Source organism: Cetorhinus maximus, chromosome 1, assembly GCF_964194155.1.
Source record: "Cetorhinus maximus chromosome 1, sCetMax3.hap1.1, whole genome shotgun sequence".
Lineage (NCBI taxonomy): Eukaryota > Metazoa > Chordata > Chondrichthyes > Lamniformes > Cetorhinidae > Cetorhinus > Cetorhinus maximus.
Window position 1 is genome coordinate 55,912,880 of NC_135879.1, and position 21,637 is coordinate 55,934,516.

Consider the following 21,637-nt stretch of genomic DNA (forward strand, 5'->3'; position numbering starts at 1 on the left):
AAGGGGCCGCAGAAGACGCCACTATCCTGCTGCCAGGGTATACAGGTGGCGAAGCAGCTACCTCAATATGACTGAGGTGCAGTGCCGAAGGAGGCTCTGACTCTCAAGGGAGGCAGTGAACTATATCTGTCAGATGATTGGCCCTGAGATATCTCCTAACTGTGTGGGTGGACACCCCATGCCAGCGGCTCTGAAGGTCACAGTTGCCCTCCATTTCTATGCCTCTGGCTCCTTCCAGGGCTCGGTGGGTGATCTTTGCGGTGTCTCCCAATCAGCTGACAACACTTTTGTCAAGCAGGTGACAGACACTCTGTTCAGACGGGTATTGACCTTCATCCACTTCCGCTGTGGCCAGGCAAGTCAGGCACAGCGAGCCAGAGGCTTCGCGGCCATTGCTGGCTTCCCCCATGTCCAGGGTGCAATAGACTGCACACATGTGGGCATCAAGGCGCCAGCAGGTGAGCCCGGTGCCTTCATCAACAGGAAGGGCTTCCACTCCATGAACGTGCAGATAGTGTGTGACCACAGGATGCAGATTCTGCAAGTTTGTGCAAGGTACCCAGGCAGCTCCCACGACGCCTACATCCTCAGACACACCCAGGTGCCGGGGCTCTTCACTGCTTCGGCTCGGCTGGATGGTTGTCTGCTAGGTGACAAGGGCTATCCCCTCAGAAGGTGGCTCATGACGCCTCTCCGCCATCCAAGAACAGAAGCTGAGGAGCGTTATAATAGGAGCCACGGCACCACAAGGGCTGTGGTGGAGAGAGCCATCGGTCTTCTCAAGATGTGTTTTCGTTGCCTGGACTGCTCAGGGGGCACACTCCAGTACCCCCCCAGATCGCATCTCTCTGATAGTGGTAGCATGCTGCACTCTGCGCAATCTTGTGCTAGAAAGGGGGGATGCAGTTGATGATGAAGATCTTGACGCAGTGGATGAGGCTGCACATGATGAATCCAGCAGTGGCTCAGTGAATGAGGAAGCACAGGGTGATGATGAGAGGCAGCATGCCGACCCGCTACTGCACCAAGGAGGCAGGGACACCCTGGACAATTTAATCCAACGAACCTTCAGCTAACTCCACACACATGGATCAGCAGGACCAGCATTGCCTGGCGCTTCCACACGTGGCACTTGGGTGCTACATCTTCCACCTTATTAGCTGCAACTAAGGGCTTAGTACAGAAACATCAATTTCCACTCAAACACTCAAGATATGTCTGTAAAAAAGACAAATGCAGCACAAAGGAAACACCCTCAGCCATGGTCAGAAAAGTGGATTTTATTATGTCCAAAATATAACAGAAACATCTCCATTGCAAACATAAGTATATTTTTCCCTATTTTAAGGCCAACGCAAAATCACCAGTGACATACCCGTTGAGTGCCTAACGTGCCTCATGCTTTCGTTTGTGGGTGCTATGTCTAGGTGCCGCCCCATTGGGCTTGTGAGACAGCCTGCTGACTCTGCTGTCCTGTTGACGTCGATGACCTTGGCGGGCCTCCTGTGGCCCATGGAGCCTGTGATGGCCCCGCCTGGGAGGAAGTGGCCATTTCCAAAACTGGCACCTCCCCAGCTGTCACAGCCTCAACGGAAGCAACATTGACTGGCAGAGGGGCGGAGGAGCTGTTGCCCTCATCTGGAGCACCCTGAGAGGAGCTCGCAGCGACAACAGGCAGCTGCTGCGCTGAAGTGAGGTCCCATTGGACCTCCCTGCTCACCGCAGATGCATGGCCACCAAGCGCCGACGCTTGGTGTCCACAACATCTCCCACATTGAGAATGACCACCCGTGGCCAGTACCGCTGTGAGGGCTTGCAGGTCAGAGCATAACCCAATCAGAAGATTCTCCATCCGATCGAACCCCCCTCTCCATGAGAGTCACCAATCTCTCAGTGGAGGAAACGTGAAGCTCTGCCCTGAGGCTCATGCCTTCATATGCACTCTGCCTGGACTCCTCCATCGCAGAGACCAACTGAAACATATCCTCATGCAACTCTGCCAGATGCCAACGTGATTCCTGCCGCTTGTCCTGCAGCTGCTGCATTGGTGACAACTCCAGAGGCACATCATCAGTGCCGGACTCAGCATGTGCCTGGTCCCCTGCAGCCCTCTGGCTGCTGGTGCCATCGGCAATCTCTGTCCCTACCATCTCTTCAGTGATTGTGAAGTGCCCTCTCCACTGTGACCCCGGACACCAGCAGATGGTAAATTCCCCACCGAGGTGTTTGTGTCTGCGCTGGTGCCTGGATGGCTGAACTGATGTGCTGCAAGTTGCACGTCTTGGGCCTCAGGTGTGCAGGGGGGGCTGCGGTGTTTTTGGGCGCGGCCATGTGGTGGTGATGCTGAAATTAACAACAAGGACAGTGCATCAGTTAGCATACAGTCAGTTAAACCTTTCATCCCTTTCCCCCCCAGCCTCATAAGTCACTCACCCTTCAAGACCCTAAGGAGACGAACATTGGTGGGGTGGAAAAGAGTCAAGAGGAGGCCCAAACATTAGATGCGCATACAGACAGGCTGGTCAGATGGCCTCAGGAATGCCACATGGCATGTTATGTGCCATTGGAGTGGGGAGAATGCAGAAGTACCTGACCTGGATGCATGCTGGCCTGGATAGTTGCGGTGCTGAGGAAACATCGCAAGCACTTGCGACATTTGCCATGGATCACAGGAGATTGACAGGTCACATTATTGACCTTCATACCGTTAGGAGCAGCATAGACCGGGTGGGCAGAAGGCAACATTTCCCCTTGGTGCAGGGATGAGTAACGTGGTGGCATTTATTTAAGTTGAGTGCCATGAGGTTCACAGCTGAAGTGCTGATGACCTTTTGGACAGAGTAATGTGGGGCGCACTGGCTGAAAGGGTGGTGGAGGTTCCAAACCCCCTAAGATGCAATAAGTCTTTGGCTGCACAGCAGCGATGCCATGGCATGTTAGGCCTTGGGGACAGTGGTCACAAATGGGTTAAGGTAACTTTGGAAGGTGGTGGAGACACGATTCCTCAAGGGGCCGAGGGACCTTTGTGTACGACCCACACATCAGAGTGTCTCAGTCTGTGAATGAGCAGTGTTGCAGCATTAACGATTGCAGCAGCCATCAGTGGTTTGGATGGTGGGCAGACAGAGTGGATGGGACTGTGGACCTCAAATACCTGGCTGCTGCACCCCAGCCTCGCCGCCAGCTGTCACCCTGGCCGCCTGCCTCCTCCCCAGCTCCATGGCCTGCTCCTCGAAGGTCGTGAGGTGCTGGAGCAGGGCATGCCCACCACCAGTCCTCAGGCGCTCCCGCTGATTGTGTTCAGTTTTTGTCTGCAAAACAAAGAATAGGATTTATTGAGCTGACCGCTCATGTACTCTGTACATGCACGCTGCACCCCAACAACAGTGGCACATCTGAGGCCTCCAGCGACTCCTGTCCACACTACTGGTGATCAGTCCCCAGAAGATAGTATGGCTGGTCGCAACCGTCTCCCCCAACGGACACCTTGGACATATTCGGCATCCATTACTTTGAAGAGCACACGGGTCTTAGCACCCATGGCAAGGAGGCGCAACTAGGTATGGCACCGAGGCCAGCAGATGGCACTTGGCCACGACACCTTGAGGGTCCCCTTCCACCGTCTCATCACCATCAATATAACATGTGTTGGAGTTCTGAGTATGTGTCTAGCTGCCTCCCCTGCAGGTTGCCCCCAGACTACTCAAATGCAACAAACACCAACATATGCTGCAGAGAGAACCCATCTTCTCCTCAACCACTAAGGCTGATGTAAGCATGGTCAGTACCCGTTTGCCCACCCAGCGTGCACCAAATGCCCAATGCAGTAATGACACTAAGATGTGGGGTGGGGGCTGAAAGGCTAAGGCTACCTTCTGGGTCAAATGGCCAAGGCCGACATGGTACTCACCCTTCCAGAGCACAGCAAATCACTGAATCTCTTGCGACACTGTGTGCCTGTGCGCCGCACATCATCATGGGCGCTTACAGCATCACCAACCTCCTCCCACACCTGCCTGGTGACATGGGGGGCCCTCCTCCTCCCATCATCCGGATACAATATATCCCGATGGCTGGACACCTCTTGGAGGAGGACAGCAAGGCAGGCATCGGAGAAGCGAGGGGCACACTGGCCCCCCGCTAGCCTCTCCTGCAGCCTGCCCCCTTCCTCCTGCTCATGCTCCTGTCCTGTGGCCATGGTGCACTGCCTCAAGCAGGCTGCCTGGCCACTCTTTATACAGACTGCCAGTTCCCCATTGGAACCAGCGGTCTGAGGACGCCCGCCTCCGCCACTATTTTCCCATTCTCCACGGGAGTCGCTAACCCACTGGGCGGGCCTTAATTGGCCCGCCCGCGGAAAATAGCGGCGCGGCCCATTTCAGCTGCAGCAATCGGCTGCCCGCCCGCCGCCAAATCAGTCGGACCCACCCGCCCGTCAAGGGCAAAATTCTGGCCATAAAGTGCAAAAGGTGAACAATACAAAGGGCGGAATTTTGTCAGTGAATCACTATTCCTGACAGTGTAACCCCAAGTGTGCGCCACTTCCGCTCTCTTGCTTTTATTCATTTCCCACACGATTGCAATTAGTGCCAGCGACGTACACGTGAAACATGTGCAATTCTGCAGCAGGAAAAGCTTTTCAGTGGTGAAACCTGCCATCAGGTGACAATGCTGCAGCTATGGGTGGGCTATAAAAGAGCCTCCTGGTTAAACAGGGAGTCTTTGCATCATTGTCAAAACTTCCCTGCCCAATTCCATTGCCATTAACATAAGACTTATTGAGAGCACAAGGCAGCACAGGTGTTTTTTCAAATTTAAATTTTACCTGTAAATATTTCACATTATGTTGGTTTCACGTTATTCTTGTATGCATCATCATTATTTGTTGAGACTAGCTTAGTCTGAGAACTAAATATGCTGGCACGTCTCATGATTGGCATGCATTGATGGTTACAGGGGAGTTAAGGACATTTCCTTTATTGTGGAAGAAACAATGGGCCGAATTTTACAGCCCCGTCGCGGCAGGGGCAGGGCCATAAAATGCGGTGAGCCGTTCAAAAGTCCATTGACTTCGGCGGGACCGGAAAATCCCACCAGCAGGAGGGGCTGTAAAATTCTGCTGGATGTGGTTTTTTTGTTCTCCCTTTATTGAATGTTTATGTTAGTGTCCAGTTTTGTCCCTGCCTCTTTGTGGGAAATGGCTGACCTTGCAAGTTCTGCTGGCTCTCCTTTCTATGAATTGTTAAGGACATTGTCTGAGATCACTCTCAGTGGGGAGAATTGAAATTTTGTAGGTGAACTCAAATCCCTGTAAGGACTCTGCCAGCCAGTACCCTGAGATGGACACACATTTGAACAGTACTGACACCACCCTTTATGCCCCTCATTTTCTTTCTTTGACTCCACCACACACAGGATACCAGGCCTTTCCCACTTCACTCCTCCAGGATCCCAGTCTCTGCTCCCTTGAACCCCTCTTCCACTCCTCCATCCCCCAACCACACTCCAGCACAACCTTGAAACCCCAGCTCCATTGACTCACCCTTGTCGGTCCTCCAAGCCTCCATGCAAGCTACTATTCTCCTGCCCCCCTCCCTTGCGCCGTAGAGTTCAACAAGGAAAACTGCTGGCCTCAGACACAACTGCACAAAGCCGACTGGTTCATGCCACATTTAAACAAATGGGAACCGGGTACAAGATTCTCATGTGCCACTGAATTTACCTTGAAGGTAGGACTCTGTTAAAAAGAGTTTTACGCTAATGGGTGTCCATGGAATGAAAATGTATTACAAATATAAACCCACCACAGGCTGGCATGAGACCCGACATGCCGCAAACACGTCGCTGACTTTATCTCTGCTCCTCAGGAAATCGAAATTTTGCATCCTGCCTAATTCAGTCATCTTGCACACCAAGTTTCCCACTCTTGGGGGCTCCATAAAATCCACCTCCGCCAAAAGAGTCTGCAAAGGGATATAGATAGGTTAAGTGAATACTGGGCAAAAACTTGGCAGACGGAGTATAATGTGGGAAAATGTGAGGTTGTCCACTTTTGTGGGAAGAATGAAGAAACAGAATATTATTTAAATGGAGAGAGATTGCATAGTGCTGCGGTACAGAGGGACCTGGGTGTCTTTGTACATGAATCACAAAAAGTTAGCATGCAGGTACAGCAAGTAATTAGGAAGGCAAATGGAATATTGGCCTTTAAGCAAAAGAGGTGGAGTATAAAAGTAGGGAGGTCTTGCTACAACTGTGCAGGACATTGGTGAGATAAAAGCAAAAAACTGCGGATGCTGGAAATCCAAAACAAAAACAGAAACAGAAATACCTGGAAAAACTCAGCAGGTCTGGCAGCATCGGCGGAGGAGAGCACAGTTGACGTTTCAAATCCTCATGACCCTTCAACATTGGTGAGACCATAGCTAGAGTACCGCGTACAGTTTTGGTCTCCTTACTTAAGGGGGATATACTCGCATTGGAAGTGTAGTGTAATGGGTTAATAGAATAGCTATGCTAACGAGTGATGTAGACCATGATGTATCAGTGACATTAGCAGTCATGTGCTAGACTCTCAGTAGAGAGGATGGAAACTCTGTATTCAAGAGAGACTACCCTACCTATATAGTGTTAATGAACCATTTTAAAGCAAGACTGCATGTCTCTCTAGATAAGATAGGCAACACATACCAGAAGCCAGCAACCATGCTAAGAGTATATGAAACAGGAAGTAGTTCAGAGAATGTTCACTAGGCTGATTCCTGTGATGAAAGGGCTGTTGTTGTGAGGAAAGGTTGAGATTGGGGCTATACTCATTGGAATTTAAACAAATCAAAGGTGATCCTGTTGAAACATATAAGATTTTTAGCAGACTTGACAGGGTAAATGCTGAGAGAATGATTCCCCTCATGGGGGAATCTAGAACTAGGGGGCATAGTTTAAAAATAACTGGTCTCCCTGACAGGGGGCTAAGACCTCACTCTCTATATTTTCATAAAACACATATAGATGCTCTCATGGCTAATTTCTAAAATTTTCAAAACTGGACAAAGACCTTTTAAAATGGCTGAAGCAAAAGGAGATACCATGGAAGTATTGCAGAAACTTGCACCTCGTTATCTCTGAAGAGATGATAACAACCCCCTGTGGGCTGCAGAGGCCAAATTCAAGGAGAGCTATACAAAGGCCATCTACATTTCATAAGCCAAGCTGGGCCAACTGGAGCCTATTCGTCTGCTTGGGCAAAGGACCCCACAACCTCCCTTTCAAGTCTTAATGGTTGGAACATCTAACAACCTCAGAGACACAGACAAAGGGATACATACCCTTTGTCAAAGCCAGAGTGGAGAGATGGGAGTCAAGTGACATGGACTTCACTTGTGGAACCAGTAATATTGCCTTGTGGAACTGCAAAGCTCAGTCTAGCATCTTAGCATCTACAAGCAGCAGTCCAGAAAAGGGGTTCTGCCCAGATTGACTATCTAGCCCCATCTACACTGTTTATAGTGGAACTTCTGTACCATCACGTACAAGAATGATTCATCTCTGTGTGCCCATCTCCTCATGTGAAGTCAACTCTACTGGAAAAGTGAATTTATACAACATTGGTTTTTCAGCCTGCCGACCTCTGTGAAGGAATACCTTATTAGACTTTGATTCTGGACTCTGGACACACATGAAACAATAATTATTTTCTCTCTGGTGTTTGCCCTGTAAATCTTTCTTTCCCCATCCCTCTTTTACTGTATGAGTGAACAGGAGGCAATGTTGATACCCTCCACCTGCATTTCAGTGTATGCAAATAAACTAACCCTTTGAGTTCATCCTATCTCGAGTTTGCAGTGAGGCTATTATTAAAAATTGGATCACAGCATAACCAAATATGCCACCACTTATAAAGGGGGAGGCAAATCAAAATCAAAACACCTTTCTGTTTACAGACAGATGGCAAGAGTAGAAATTAGGGCTGTTTAAATTAATGAATACTTGGGCCAGATTTTCATAGTCTGATCGACTCCGGAGACCTTTAAAAGTGGCAGGTGGTATCCAGATGCTGATGCCTCACTCCCATTTCTGACAGATCACATGTTTGCCAGCAGGAGGAAGGAAGCCGGCGTGAATCACACAGGTGAGAAACTTGAACTCAGCAAGGCCACTTGAAGTTAGTAATGAGTTCAGATCGACCCCACATTCGCTGTTCAATGGCCTTAACCAGCAGTATGGAAGTAATAAATTTATGGAGTAGCCATAAATGGTTGTGAAGGGCAGATCTGACTTAAAATCCGCAACCCCTGCACATGAAAAAAACAGGCTGAAGCTATCAGTTAGAGTTAATAAAACACCCTCCCCTAGACTGCTTTCATTGACAGGACATCTGGTGTAGGTTATAAAAAACCATTACCATCTGTTCCTGCAGTTATAATAGAATCTTTGTTGACATTTCCCAAGGAGTGTTGTTACAGCTGAAGCCATTTATGAATGCTTGATTGAGTTTCAAAAAGCTGCTAAAGTACTTAACAGCGGGGGAGACTGAGTTCACAATTTGATTGACAGTTTAAGAAGCTATTAAAAGATTAGCTGTCTTTGATGTTGTAACTAAATAGAAACTTTGTTTTTATAACAGATTTAACACTTGAGGGGATTAAAATCTCTGAACGAGTTTCATGAATGGCTTTTCTTTCAGTATCAAGGTTGTATGAATCAGAGCTCTATCAAATTGTTAGAATTTAATTTTTTTCCATCTATACATGGCTCCTGAAATCTGCCCATAGTGGCTACTGGGTGAGTGGCTATGAAAATGGCATGGGTATGAGGTGGCATGGAGGTGGCATGGGAATAACAGATGGCATAGGGCATGAGGATACATGGGTCTATGAGGGGACATGCATTAGCTTGGACAGGTCATTGGGAGTGGGTGGAGGCGTGAGGGGCAAGGGCTGAAGGGCCTAACAGCTTCTAAAACAACTGGAATGAAGTCGCAGAGAACAAGGTGGGCCTTCTAAGCAGCCCACTTTGGCAGTCACCCGCCCGCGTGGCAGCCTATGATCTACTTCCAGGGTCAGTCGGCTCGGCTCTATCCCGCCCCCACCAGCCAGAGTGAAAATTGGGTGCAACAGGGCCCTTTAAAGTGAGGTGCATCTGCCGAGTTGGAAAATTTCCTGAATCAAGCTCCCCACTTCAGTTGCAAAAATCTGGCCCTTTGCGCCTAACTTCACAAAAGAGAGGGATGAAGCAGGCACTGTAGCTAAGGAGGATCAGTGTGAAATAATGGATGGGATAAACATAGTGAGGGAAGAAATATTAAGGTGTTTGGCATCCTTGAAAATGGATAAGTTGTCAAGCCTGGATGAAATGTTTTCCAGGCAGTTAAAGGAAACAAGGGAAGAAACAATGGAATCTCTGACCATCATTTTCCAATCCTCTCTGGCTACAGGGGTGATGCTGAAGGACCAGAGGACTGTTAATGTTATACCCTTGTTTAAAAAGAGAAGGAAGGGACAGCCCAAGTAATTACAGCCTTATCAATCTAACCTCAGTAGTGGGCAAATTATGAAATCATCATTTAGACAGGCACAGATTAGTCAAGGCTAGTCAGTATGGATTTATTAATAGAATGTCAAGTTTGACCAACTTGAGTGGATTTTTTGAGAAGGTAACAAAATGAGCCGATGAAGGTCTAGTGTATTACTCCTGGAACTTAGCGAGGTTTTTGACAAGGTTAGACATGGCAGACTGGTCAGAAAATTAAAAGACCATGGGATCCATTGGAAAGTGGAAGTTAAATCCAAATTTGGCTCAGTGGCAGAAAGCATGGGGCTATCGTTAACTGGTATTTTTGTGACTGGAAGACTGTTTCCAGTAGGGTTCTGCTGGGCTCAGTACTGGGTTCTTTGTCATTGATGGTATATGTATATCAATGACGTGGACTTAAATGTAGGGGGCAAGATTCAAAATTTTGTAGATAATATGAAAATTTCCCGTGTGGTTGATAATGAGGAAGAAAGCCACCAACTGCAGAAAGATATCAATGGACTGGCCAGGTGGGCAGAAAATGGCAAATGGAATTGCTTCTGGAGTACTGTGAGGTAATGCATTTGGAAGGGACAAACGTGGCAAGAAAATACACAATAAATAGGATACTGAGAAGTGTAGAGGAACCTTAGGGTGCATGTCCACACATTCCTTAAGGTAGTGGGACAAGCGGATAAGGTGGTGAAGATGGCATATGGGATACTTTCCTTTACTGGCTGAGGCCTAGAGTATAAGGTTAAGGGTGTTATGCTAGAAATGCATAAAACATTAGTTGCACTGCAGCTTGGGTACTGCATACAGTTCCGGTCACTGCATATGGTACAGAAAAGATTTACGAGAATGTTGCCAGCACTGAAGAATTTTAGTTATAAGGAAAGATTAAATAAAAGTCTCCAATAGGCATATAAATTGTAAAAAGATAGTAAAAGGAGGAGTGGGGCTAATTAGAGACCAAAACGGGGATTAACGCATGGAGGCAGGGGGTGTGGCTGAGGTATTAATTGAGATATTAATCTGTTTTACCAAGGAAGAAAATGCTACCCAGGTCATGGTGAAAAAGGAGGTAGTTCAGAAATTTGAATGGTTTAAAATTGATAAGGAGGAAGTAATGGATTAGCTGTCTATATCTAAAAGTTGATAAGGCACTAGGACCGGATGAGATGCATCCACTAAAGGAAGTGAGAGTGGAAATTGCGAAGGCACTGGCCATAATTTTCCGTCTTCCTTAGATTCAAAGATAATGTCAGAAGACTGGAGAATTGCAAATGTTACAACCTTATTCAAAAAAAGGGTGTAAAGATAAGCCTAGTAACTACAGGCCAGTCAGTTTAACCTCGGTGGTGGGGAAGCTTCGAGAAATGATAATTCGGGACAAAATTAAGTCACTTGGGCAAATGCTGTTTAATTAAGAGAAGCCAGCATGGATTTTTAAGGGAAAATTGTGCTTAACTAATTTGCTAGAGTTTTTTGATTAGGCAACAGGGAAGATTCATGCAGGTAATACTGTTGATGTGGTGCACATGGCCTTCCAAAAGGCATTTGATAAAGTGCTGCACAACGGTCTTGTGAGCAAAGTTAGAGCTCATGGGATAAAAGGGACAGTAACAACATGAACCTGAATTTCACACTTGGCATGCACACCAAGTCGGCAGAAGCGGATGTGGAATCCGTTCCCGGCCGCAGTCACGTTGCAGACACGATTTCACACTGGATGGCCAATTAAAGTCCGCCCAACGTGAAACGCGTCTTCTGAATGGTCAGGAAGGGCCGGGCGGAGTTGGGAGCCTGTTGGGCACCGGGTCCAATGGCGACCAGCAGGCACTTTAAAACTGGCAAAGGCAGCTCCCTGAAGGCTGCCAGGGAGAATCTTGAATCAGTCCAGAGACTGGAACAATGGCCTCACCAACGGCTGGAAACATCAGGCAGGAGGGCAAGTCGGACGGGCACCAGCCCCCCGTTTCTTGGACAAGCGCCTCGCTGTCCTGGTGAAGGAGGTCATTGTCAGGTGGGACACTCTAGTACCCAGGGATGGCAGGAGGAGGCCACCGCACCAGACCAAAAAAGCCTGGGAGGAGGTTGCAGTCAAGGTCAGTGGCCATGACGTTGTGTGATGCACATGGGTGCAGTGCCACAAAAGGTTCAACGACCTGCTGTGCTCGGCAAGGGTGAATACCAAATTGGCATGGATCAGTGTGGAGAAATGTTAAGGGCTGGCCGTCCTCCCATGGAGCTCAGGGGTGTTAGAATCTGAGTGCCAACTGTCAATGATGCCAGAGCTGGCCAAGGGGGTGAGTCCTGGCTGCTTGGCCTTGAGTGCCTTGTGGGTTGAGGACCACGACTTGGATGTGCCCTGCAAGGTGTTCAGGTGGGATTGGCCAGGCTGCAATGGCGCTGCAGGTAGAGAGTGGACTAATCAATGCTCCTCTGTCCTTTCAGGAGAAGACAAGCCATAACACCATTGAGGAATCAAGGATAAGCGGAGGCCCCTCAAACCTCCTAATCTTGATGAGTTATGAAATGGATGCATTGGAGCTGGAGAGCCGGCAGCCACCTTGGTCAGCTGGTTGTGGAGAGGCAGGGGTCTCTGACGAAGGTAAGAGTGCAGTGCATAGACGTGAGAGTGTTGAATTGTGCAAACATTCTTGCGCGGTCTCATTATTAACAGGACCCTCAAACCTGGAGTCCACATTGATCATTGAAAGATGATGGTGCCTTGATGTAGGTCTCCATTTTGTCACCAGGGTGCCCAGCATGCACAGTGACAGTGTGATGACTTTAACTAATGACCTGTCGTTCTCTCTTAGATTCGCCAGTACGTACTCGAACGCAGGACCCCAAAGAGCCACCCTTGACGCCAAAGGACCACGGGGCTTTAGATGCATCTGTGTCACACCTCCTCTCTAAACCAGGCACCAGGGCAGATACCAGCACCTCGGTGGGCATTAGAACGTCAGCTAGAATGTCTTCGCACAACGGTGAGGGCACTTCTCACTCGCTTGAAGAGCAGGCAGAGGCAGAGAGTGCCGGCAGTTGGAGGACTGTTGGAGACCAGGACCATGCTGAACCGAAGGCAGATGATGAGCCTCTAGAGTCGTCCATTAGGCGGCAGATGCTGGATGTCCAGCAAGATGTGCGGGAAGATCTGACGGAGAACCATGCGGGTATGCATGCCATGGTCTCTGTTGTGGAGGAGCCTATGCGGAGCATGGGCACTGCATTGACCCTCATCTCTGAGCACGCTGCCTCCTCCATTGAGGGAGTGGCAACTTTCATGGGGCTCCTGGGGCAGCACTTGGACCTGCGAGCCCTCACGCAGGCAATGGCCTCAGGTGGTCAGTGCCAGTGTGTGAGCTGGATGAGGCACCCAGTATCCCAGCTAGGTGCCCGTCCATCAATGGCAAACAGGGAGGTCCAGAGCGACCTCACATTGGCACACAAGCTGCTTGTCATCTCTGTGGGTTCCTTTCAGGGTGCTCTGGATGACGGCAGCAGCCCCTCTGCCAGTGGCCAGGGCGTCTAATGAGACTGCAGCGACTGGGGAGATGCCAGCCATTGCACTGGCTGCTCCCTCCCAGACGGGGTCAGCACAGGCTCCACTGGCCAGAGGACGACCCCAAAGGTCATCAAGGCCAACAGGACAGCGTAGTCAGCAGGCTGCCTCCAATGCCACTGCCAGCAGTGGGGGGCAACAAGACACAGAACTCGCAAATGTAAGTTTAAGGCACCATGAGCACAAGAGGGATTGTTCACGGATTATCTTCTGCCATGTTTTGTTAATATGTTTACTGGCGTAGCCATTAACACCATATATAGTTCTGTTCATTTGATGTGAGTGTCAAAATGATACAAATTTTGCTTTTGTCCTAATGGCCTGGGCATACTTGTTTTGTAGGTGCAGGGTATGCTACTATCTCATGCTGGACGTCAGTGGCTCTAAACTTTATTGCATAGACAGTGAGTGGACTTTGGGTTCAAATGAAAGGGTCATTTCAGATATCTGGAAGGAGGGGGCAGCCCTACCATGAGGTGGAGGCAGATCTTTGGCAGCCTAGCTGAAGGCACATTGGATCAAGGTGCCCCTGGTGTCCCTACCTCCCTGGAGGATACAGAGATCGGCCTCCAGGCCCTCAGCATTTTCCTCAACGTGCTCCTCTTCTGAGTCACTTCTGGATTCATCCTCTGGGCCTGTAGAGCTGCCTCATGATCCTCTTCCTCCAGTGGGTTCCCCCCCACCTTGCCAGCCACATTGTAGAGAACGCATCATGCAACCGCTATCAGTGACATCCGCTCTAGAGGGTATTGTGGTGCTCCCCCTGAACAGTCTAGGCATCGGAAGTGCATCTTCAGAATGCCTATGGTCCTCTCTATCACCGTCGTTGTAGGAGGCATCACTCCTATTATGACGCTGCTCTGTCTCTGTTCTTGGGTGGTGGAGAAGTGTCGTAAGCCATGTTTTCAATAGATAGCCTTTGTTACCCAACAACCATCCATCCAGTCGAGCTAGAGCAGTGAACTGCCTTAGCACCTGTGAGCATCTGAGGATGTAAGCATCATGGGAGCTGCTAGGGTACGTTGCACAGACTTGCAGAATCTGCATCCTGTGGTCACAAACCATCTGGATGTTCATCGAGTCCTACCTCTTGACAAAGGCACCCGGCTGACCCGCCGGTGCCTTATGGCCTCATGCATGCATCCGATTGTACCCTGGATGCGGGAGATCCAAGCAATCACTGCAAACCCTCTGGCTCACTCAGCCTGACTGGCCTTGTCCATTTGGAAGTGAATAAATGTCATGATCCACCTGAACAGAGCATTGGTCGCCAGCTTGACACAATTGTGGACAGCTGATTGGGACATTCCACAAAGATCCCCCACTGACACCTGGAAAGAGCTGGAGGCATAGAAGTTGAGGGCCACTGTGACCTTCAGAGCCCCTGGCATGGGGTGTCCACCCACACAGTTGGAAGTGATCTCAGGTCTAATCATCTGACAAATGGAGGTCGCAGTCTCCCCGGAGAAGTGGAGCCTCCTTCTGTATTACACCTCAGCCATGTTGAGGTAGCTGCATTGCTGCCTGTAAGCCCTGGCAGCAGGATAATGGCTTCTTCTGTGGCCCCTTCCGCCTTGGACTACCTGTTGACCCTGCGCCCCTTGAGCCTGCGCCTCTCCTCCCACAGGTCGCTCGCTTGGAAGCTGCATAGGGACACCTGGCCTCCTCTCCCATCTGCCCCTCTCTTCTTCCTCAGAGGATGTGCCACCAGCAGAGAGCACAATCCTCATTACCAGGATAACGGAAGGTTGTCTGGTGCCTGGAAGGGTCCACATGGTCAAAATTCTCTGGGGCCTTGGAGACACCAATGAGTCCTGAAATGAAGCATAGAATTGCTAAGACTGAAGCTCAGAACAGAGATGAAGCTGTCAAATTCAAATAAGCAACCAGCAGTAAATTATCTCCTAAACTCCTCTCTACTCAAAATGGCAATGCTGCAGATCCTTTTCATCCTGCCCTTGGATGAGGTTTCGTTAAAAGTGGGCTGCCCATTTTGCCCGTGCGACAAGCATGAAATCACATGGGCAACGTAAAGTCGGGATAAATTGCCTTTTTAATGGTCTTAAGTAGCCCTTTAATTGTTGGCGGGTGTGGCTTGACACCCGCACGCACCCACTGACCTGAAGAATGCTCGCGTACGGGATGACGTCGGGACACTCGCCCGACATTATCTCGCGCTATTTCACATCCGTTCGTGTCGAGGGCGCGCCCGCACTACAAGACATAAATTTTTGGCCATGGATCCAGCTTTGGCTTAGTGACAGGAAACAGTGAGTAATGGTTAATGGATGCTGTTCAGACTGGAGGTAAGTTCATAGTGGAGTTCCCCAGGGGTCAGTGTTACGACTCTTGCTCCTCCATACATATTTTAATCACCTAGACCTTGAATCACACACACAGAATCACAGGATCACAGTGCAGAAGAGGCCCTTCAGTCCATCGAGTCTGAAACACGTGAGAAACGCCTGACCGACCTACCCAATCCCATTTACCAGCACTTGGCCCATAGCCTTGAATGTTATGATGTGCCAAGTGCTCATCTAGGCACTTTTTAAAGGATGTGAGGCAACCCGCCTCCACCATCCCCCCAGGCAGTGCATTCCAGACTGTCACCACCCTCTGGGTAAAAAAGTTTTTCTTCACATCCCCCCTGCCCCTCGCCTTGAACTTATGCCCCCTTGTGACTGATCCTTCAACTAAGGGGAACAGCTGCTCCCTATCCACCCTGACCATGCCCCTCATAATCTTGTACACCTCGATCAAGTTGCCTTGGTCTACAGGATTTGCGGATGATACAAAACTTGTACTGTCAGGTGATTGTGTAGAATTTCAAAAGGACATAAACAGGTTGCAGAATGGGCGGACAAGTGGCAGATGAAATTTCATGCACAGAAGTGTGAATAAGAGTCACTCATTTTGGTAGGAAGAATGAGGAGAGGCAATATAAAATAAAATGTACAGTTCTAAAGCGGGTGCAGGAGCAGAGGGACCTGGGTGTATATGTGCATAAATCATTGAAGGTGTCAGGACAAGTTGAGAGCATTGTTAATAAAGGTTATAGCATCCTAGGCTTTATTAATAGGGGCACAGAGTACAAAAGCATGGAAGTTTTGTTAAACTTGTATAGAACACTGGCTTGGCTTCAGTTGGAGTATTATGCCCAGTTCTGGGCACCACATTTTAGGAAGGACGTGAAAGCATTAGAGAGAGAGTGCAGAAAAGATTCGCAAGAGTGGTTCCAGGGACGAGGAATTTAATTTACGCAGATGTTTGGAGAAATTAGGACTGTTTTCCTTGAAGAAGAGAAGATTGAGAGGAGATCTGATAGAGATATTCAAAATCCCAAGGAGGCTGGACAGAATGGATAGAGAGAAACTGTTCCCATGGGTGGAGGGATCGAGAACAATAGGGCACAAATTTAAGGTAATTGGCAAGAAGCAACAGTGACATGGGGAAAAACTTTTTCACGCAGTGAGCATGGTTAAGACCTGGAATGCACTGCCTGAGAGTGTGGTGGAGACAGGTTCAATCGAGGCATGAGAGATGGAGTTGGATTATTATCTGAAAAGGAAGAATGCGCAAGGCTACAGGGAGAAGGCAGGTAAGTTGCAATAAGTAAATTGCTCCTTCAGAGAGCTGGCAGAGACATGATGGGCCAAATGGCCTCCTTGTGCACTGTAATCCTTCTAGGGTCCTAAAGAGAGTTTTTACGTATACACAGTTTTTTTTAGAATGTTTTTGTTGTAAAGTATTTGTATTTTGAAAACTGATGTTCAAACATATTCTCTGGTTTGGGTTGTGGACAGAGATCCTCAGTGGGTTGTGATTCCTATTGTGAGGATCACCAATTACGTCTTTTCAAACTTTGAAGGAACAAAGGTTGAATTTCTGCCTTTAAATCCAACGGAAACACCAAATTCGTATGTTCATATGTGCTTATGCCTGTAGAGCAGGAGAAGTCCTGGGGAAATTCCAGGCATGTGTCTTCCACAGGCTACTTGAATAAAAGTATATAAAAGCATAGTGCCTCAACCCATACAGCCCTGTCTCTACCTCCTTTCCAAAATCCACAAATAGGACTGTTCTGGTAGACCCATCATTTCAGCCTGTTCCTCCCCACTCAACATATTTCTTCCCATCTTGACTCTATCTTTTCTGCCCTTGTCCAGTCTTTTCCACCTATATTCGAGATTTTTCTGACAACCTACTTCATTTCAACAATTTCCATTTTCTTGGCCCTCACCTTCACTATGGTCATCCAATCCCTCTACACCTCTATCCCCACCAGGATGGTCCGAGGGCTCTCCACTTCCTCCTTGAATGGAGGCCCAAACAATCCCCATCGAGAACCACCCTCCTCCGCCTGGCTGAACTTGTTATCTCATTGAACAATTTCTCCTTTAACTTGTCTCACTTCCACAACACTGAAGAAACTGGAACCCATCCAGGACAAAGCAGTCTGCTTGATTGGCACCACATCCACAAACATTCACTCCCTCCACCACCGACGCACAGTAGCAGCAGTGTGTACCATCTACAAGATGCACTGCAGGAATTCATCAAGGCTCCTTAGACAACACCTTCCAAACCCACAACCACTACCATCTAGAAGGACAAGGGCAGCAGATAGATGGGAACACCACCACCTGGAAGTTCCCCTCCAAGTCACTCACCATCCTGACTTGGAAATATATCGCCGTTTCTTCATTGTTGCTGGGTCAAAATCCTGGAACTCCCTAACAGCACTGTGGGTGTACCTACACCATATGGACTGCAGCGGTTCAAGAAGGCAACTCACCACCACCTTCTCAAAGGCAACTAGGGATGGTAATAAATGCTGGCCCAACCAGCAAAGCCCACATCCCGTGAATGAATTTTAAAAAAGATGTGGCTAAGAGTACCCACACTGGCCCTAGTTATGCCTATCTTTTTGTGGGGTATGTGGAACATTCTTTGTTCAGTCCTACTCAGGCACCCTCCCACAATTCCTTTTCCGGTACATCAGTGACTGCATCAGTGCTGCTTCCTGCTATCATTCGGAAATGGAAAAATTAACAAATCTTGCTTCTAATTTCCATCCTTCTCTCACCTTCACATGGTCCATCTCTCAGACTTCCCTTCCCTTCCTTGATTTCTCTGTCTCCATTTCTGGGGATAGACTATCTACTAATATTCATTACAAGCCCATTCACTCCCTAGCTTCCTCGACTACAACTCCTCACATCCTGCTTCCTGTAAGGATTGCTTTCCATTCTCCCAGTTTCTCTGTCTCTCTCGGCGGTGGCATAGTGGCATTACCACTGGACTAGTATTGCAGAGACCCAGGGTAATGCTCTGGGGACCCAGATTCAAATCCCACCACAGCAGATGGTGAAATTTGAATTCGATAAAATCTGGAAATTAAAGCCTGATGATGATTGTTGTAAAAGAAAACCCACCTGGTTCACTAATGTCCTTTAGTAATGGTCTGACCGCCACGTGACTCCAGACCCTTAGCAATATGGTTGACTCTTAAATGCCCTCTGAACAAGGGCAATTGGGGATGGGCAATAAATGCTGGCCTAGCCAGCAACACCCACATCCCGTGAACGAATTTTAAAAATCTGTTCTGATGATGCTACCTTCCATAACAGCATTTCCAACATGCCTTCCTTTTTCCTCAACCAAGGATTCCCCCCACAATGGTTGACAGGGCCCTCAACTGTATTCAACCCATTTCCCACACTTCTGCCCTCACCCCTCCCAGAACCATGATGGGGTTCCCCTTGTCCTCACTTTCCACCTCATCAGCCTTCTCATTCTAAGGATTATCCTCTGCCATTTCTGCCAATTCCAGCATGATGCCACCACCAAACACGTCTTCCCCTCCTTTCCCTTGTCAGCATTCCAAAGGGACTGTGCCCTCTGCAACACCTTGGTCCACTCCTCTATCATCCCCAACACTTCATTCCCTTCCCACAGCACCTTCACATGCAATCACAGGAGGTATAACACCTGCCACTTTACCTCCCCCCTCCTTACTATCCAAGGCCCCAAACACCCCTTCCAGGTGAAGCAGCGATTTACTTGTACTTCTTTCAACTTCATCTACTGTATTCGCTGCTCACAATGCAGTTTCCTCTACATTGGGGAGACCAAATTCAGACTGGGTGACCACTTTGCTGAACACCTCTGTTCAGTCTGCAAGCAAGACCCTGACCTTCCAGTTGCTTGCTATTTCAATTTTTGACCTTGTTTTCATGCTCACATACATATATAGAGGAACAATGCCTCTTCTCCCAATTAGGCACTTTTACAGCCTCAGGACTCAACATTGAGTTCAACAACTTCAGACCACGAACTCTGCCTTCCATTTTTTTTCCCTTAGTGCCAGTCTGCATCTTGCTCTCATGTTTTGCTTTCAGACAGCCCTGACCTTTATTCTACTATTAACACCTACTCTGGACTAATGCTTTGTTCCTATACTACTAACATTCCCACTCTTTTTGCCTTTTTTCCCATGACATCTTTGTATTTTAATCTCCCCCACCCTCTAACCTATCCCTGACCTTCCCTCTTGCTCCACCTGATCCTCCCCCATTTTCAACAACATAAAACCTATCACATTAACTCTGTTTCTCTCTCCACAGATGCTGCCAGACCTGCTGAGTTTTTCCAGCATTTTTTGTTTATATTACATATTTAATAAATGTATTATTGACCCAGAATTTCCTCAGAGATGTTCCTGCCCTGCTGCAATAACTCCACCAGAAATAAATTGGAAATCCTTTTTGAGCAAGTACAAGATTCATGAGAGGGTTCCAGGGATGAGGAACTTCAGTTACGTAGGTAGATTGGAGAAGTTGGAACTGTTTTCCTTGAAAAAGAGAAGGTTGAGAGGAGATTTGATAGAGATATTCAAAATCATGAGGGGTCCGGATAGCATAAATAGGGGAAACAGTTTCCATTGCTGGAGGGAACAAGAGCAAGAGGGCACAGATTTAAGGTAATTGGCAAAAACAGCAGTGGTGACATGGGGTTTCTGCTGCACCTCTGGTGGAGTTCCTGGCTCTGAGGAAATCCAGGCCATAGTTGACCATTATCACATATCATGTTTGTTATTTTTTTATTGTTGTTCATTGCCATCCTTTTCATCTTCAGTCTGTTGTGTAAAGTTTTAATGTTTTTCAGTTCCTGAAGTATAAGCATCAGAGTTAGTCCATTGAATGCTATGCGTATTTAAGCAGTAATAGATACCTAGGTAAATTTACATCTAGAAATGATGCTGTATGAAATTATTTCAAATACATGAATGGCTTCTTTGGTGTAAAGTATTTAAAATGAAATAGCAAAATAATGTCATACAAAAACAGTGTTCATTTGTGTATGTTGAACAATGTCATTTCTAGACTTTTCTATTTCAGTTAGCAGTTTTCATCATTAAAATAAAAATTTACATTTAAAAGATAATGAGCAAACTATTGATTTATCTGAATGACAGAATTGGCTCTATTGATAAAATCTGACACATCTGATAGCGGAGGTATGACATAACACATTACTCAGCCAAATAACATAAATATCTGGTATTTCTTCATTTTAAAATAGAGCTTTGGTTCCAGAAGAATGTAAGAGATCAATGCAGCCTCCACAACCAGTAGCATCAGAGTGCTCACATCACTGTAGGAATGGACATTGCACTCCAACAGGAAAATGCTGCTGTAGTCTAGGCTGGGAGGGAGAGTTCTGTCGAGTGGGTAAGTAGTTTTTCTTGTATTTTTGGAGACATTATAAAATGTTATATATCAAAGAGTATAAGTGGCATAACTTAATTTTATACAGTAATATTTATGTCATCTCAATTTGTTAGAAAGAATTAGTTGGCAATTAGTTGGCAACATTATTTCTATCTGCAATAATACTACATCATTCATTCAAATCCAGTTATGTATATTCTTCTAAATTTGGTAGCCAGTGACAGAGCAATGACATAACAGAACTGATTGCACACTTGGCTTTCTTTGTGCATAACCATATGCAATGGGAGAAAACATGAGTGACACCTGTCCGTATGGATTTTCATCCAGTGCATGATAGTTAACCTATATGATCATCTCACTTCTTAGCATCGTGATGCTCCTACAAAGCAACAAAAAATTACCTTGATGTCTAATTTTAGCCAGTGGGCTTCAATTTTATCATAGGAGCAACTTATATAATGCACCTCAGGTTTAACATAAAAATCTAAACTGATTGGCCCAGATTTTCGCTCCTGACTGCAGAAACAGGAGAATTCCTGGCTCTGCAAACTGACTTTTAAAAGTGGCGGCCCGCAGTTCCCAAAATGAGTGCAGAAGACGGGCTGGGCAGACAAACTGCCCCTGTACTCTGGCACTTTGTTGAATTTAATAAAAAGAAAATGATTAAAACAAGAAGCAGCCCTACAGCCCTTGTTGTCCCCCCACACACATTCCCACGCACATCATGTCCCCTGCCACCCCCATTCCAACCCATGCCCCTCTACCCAACCCCATGGCACCTGATACCCCAATGCCAACCCATGCGCCTCTACCCACC

The 21,637-nt window shown here is 47.6% G+C and overlaps 1 protein-coding gene across 5 annotated transcripts in view; it reads left to right on the plus strand.

Moving 5' to 3' along the window:
- hhip (hedgehog interacting protein) overlaps positions 1-21,637 on the plus strand; it is a 236,923-nt gene that overhangs the window by 182,139 nt on the left and 33,147 nt on the right. For all 5 annotated transcript variants that reach the window (XM_078540822.1, XM_078540831.1, XM_078540851.1 and 2 more), the window contains exon 12: positions 20,669-20,817. In XM_078540822.1, coding sequence (XP_078396948.1) covers positions 20,669-20,817 — 149 coding nt within the window. The remainder of the gene's footprint in view (positions 1-20,668; positions 20,818-21,637) is intronic.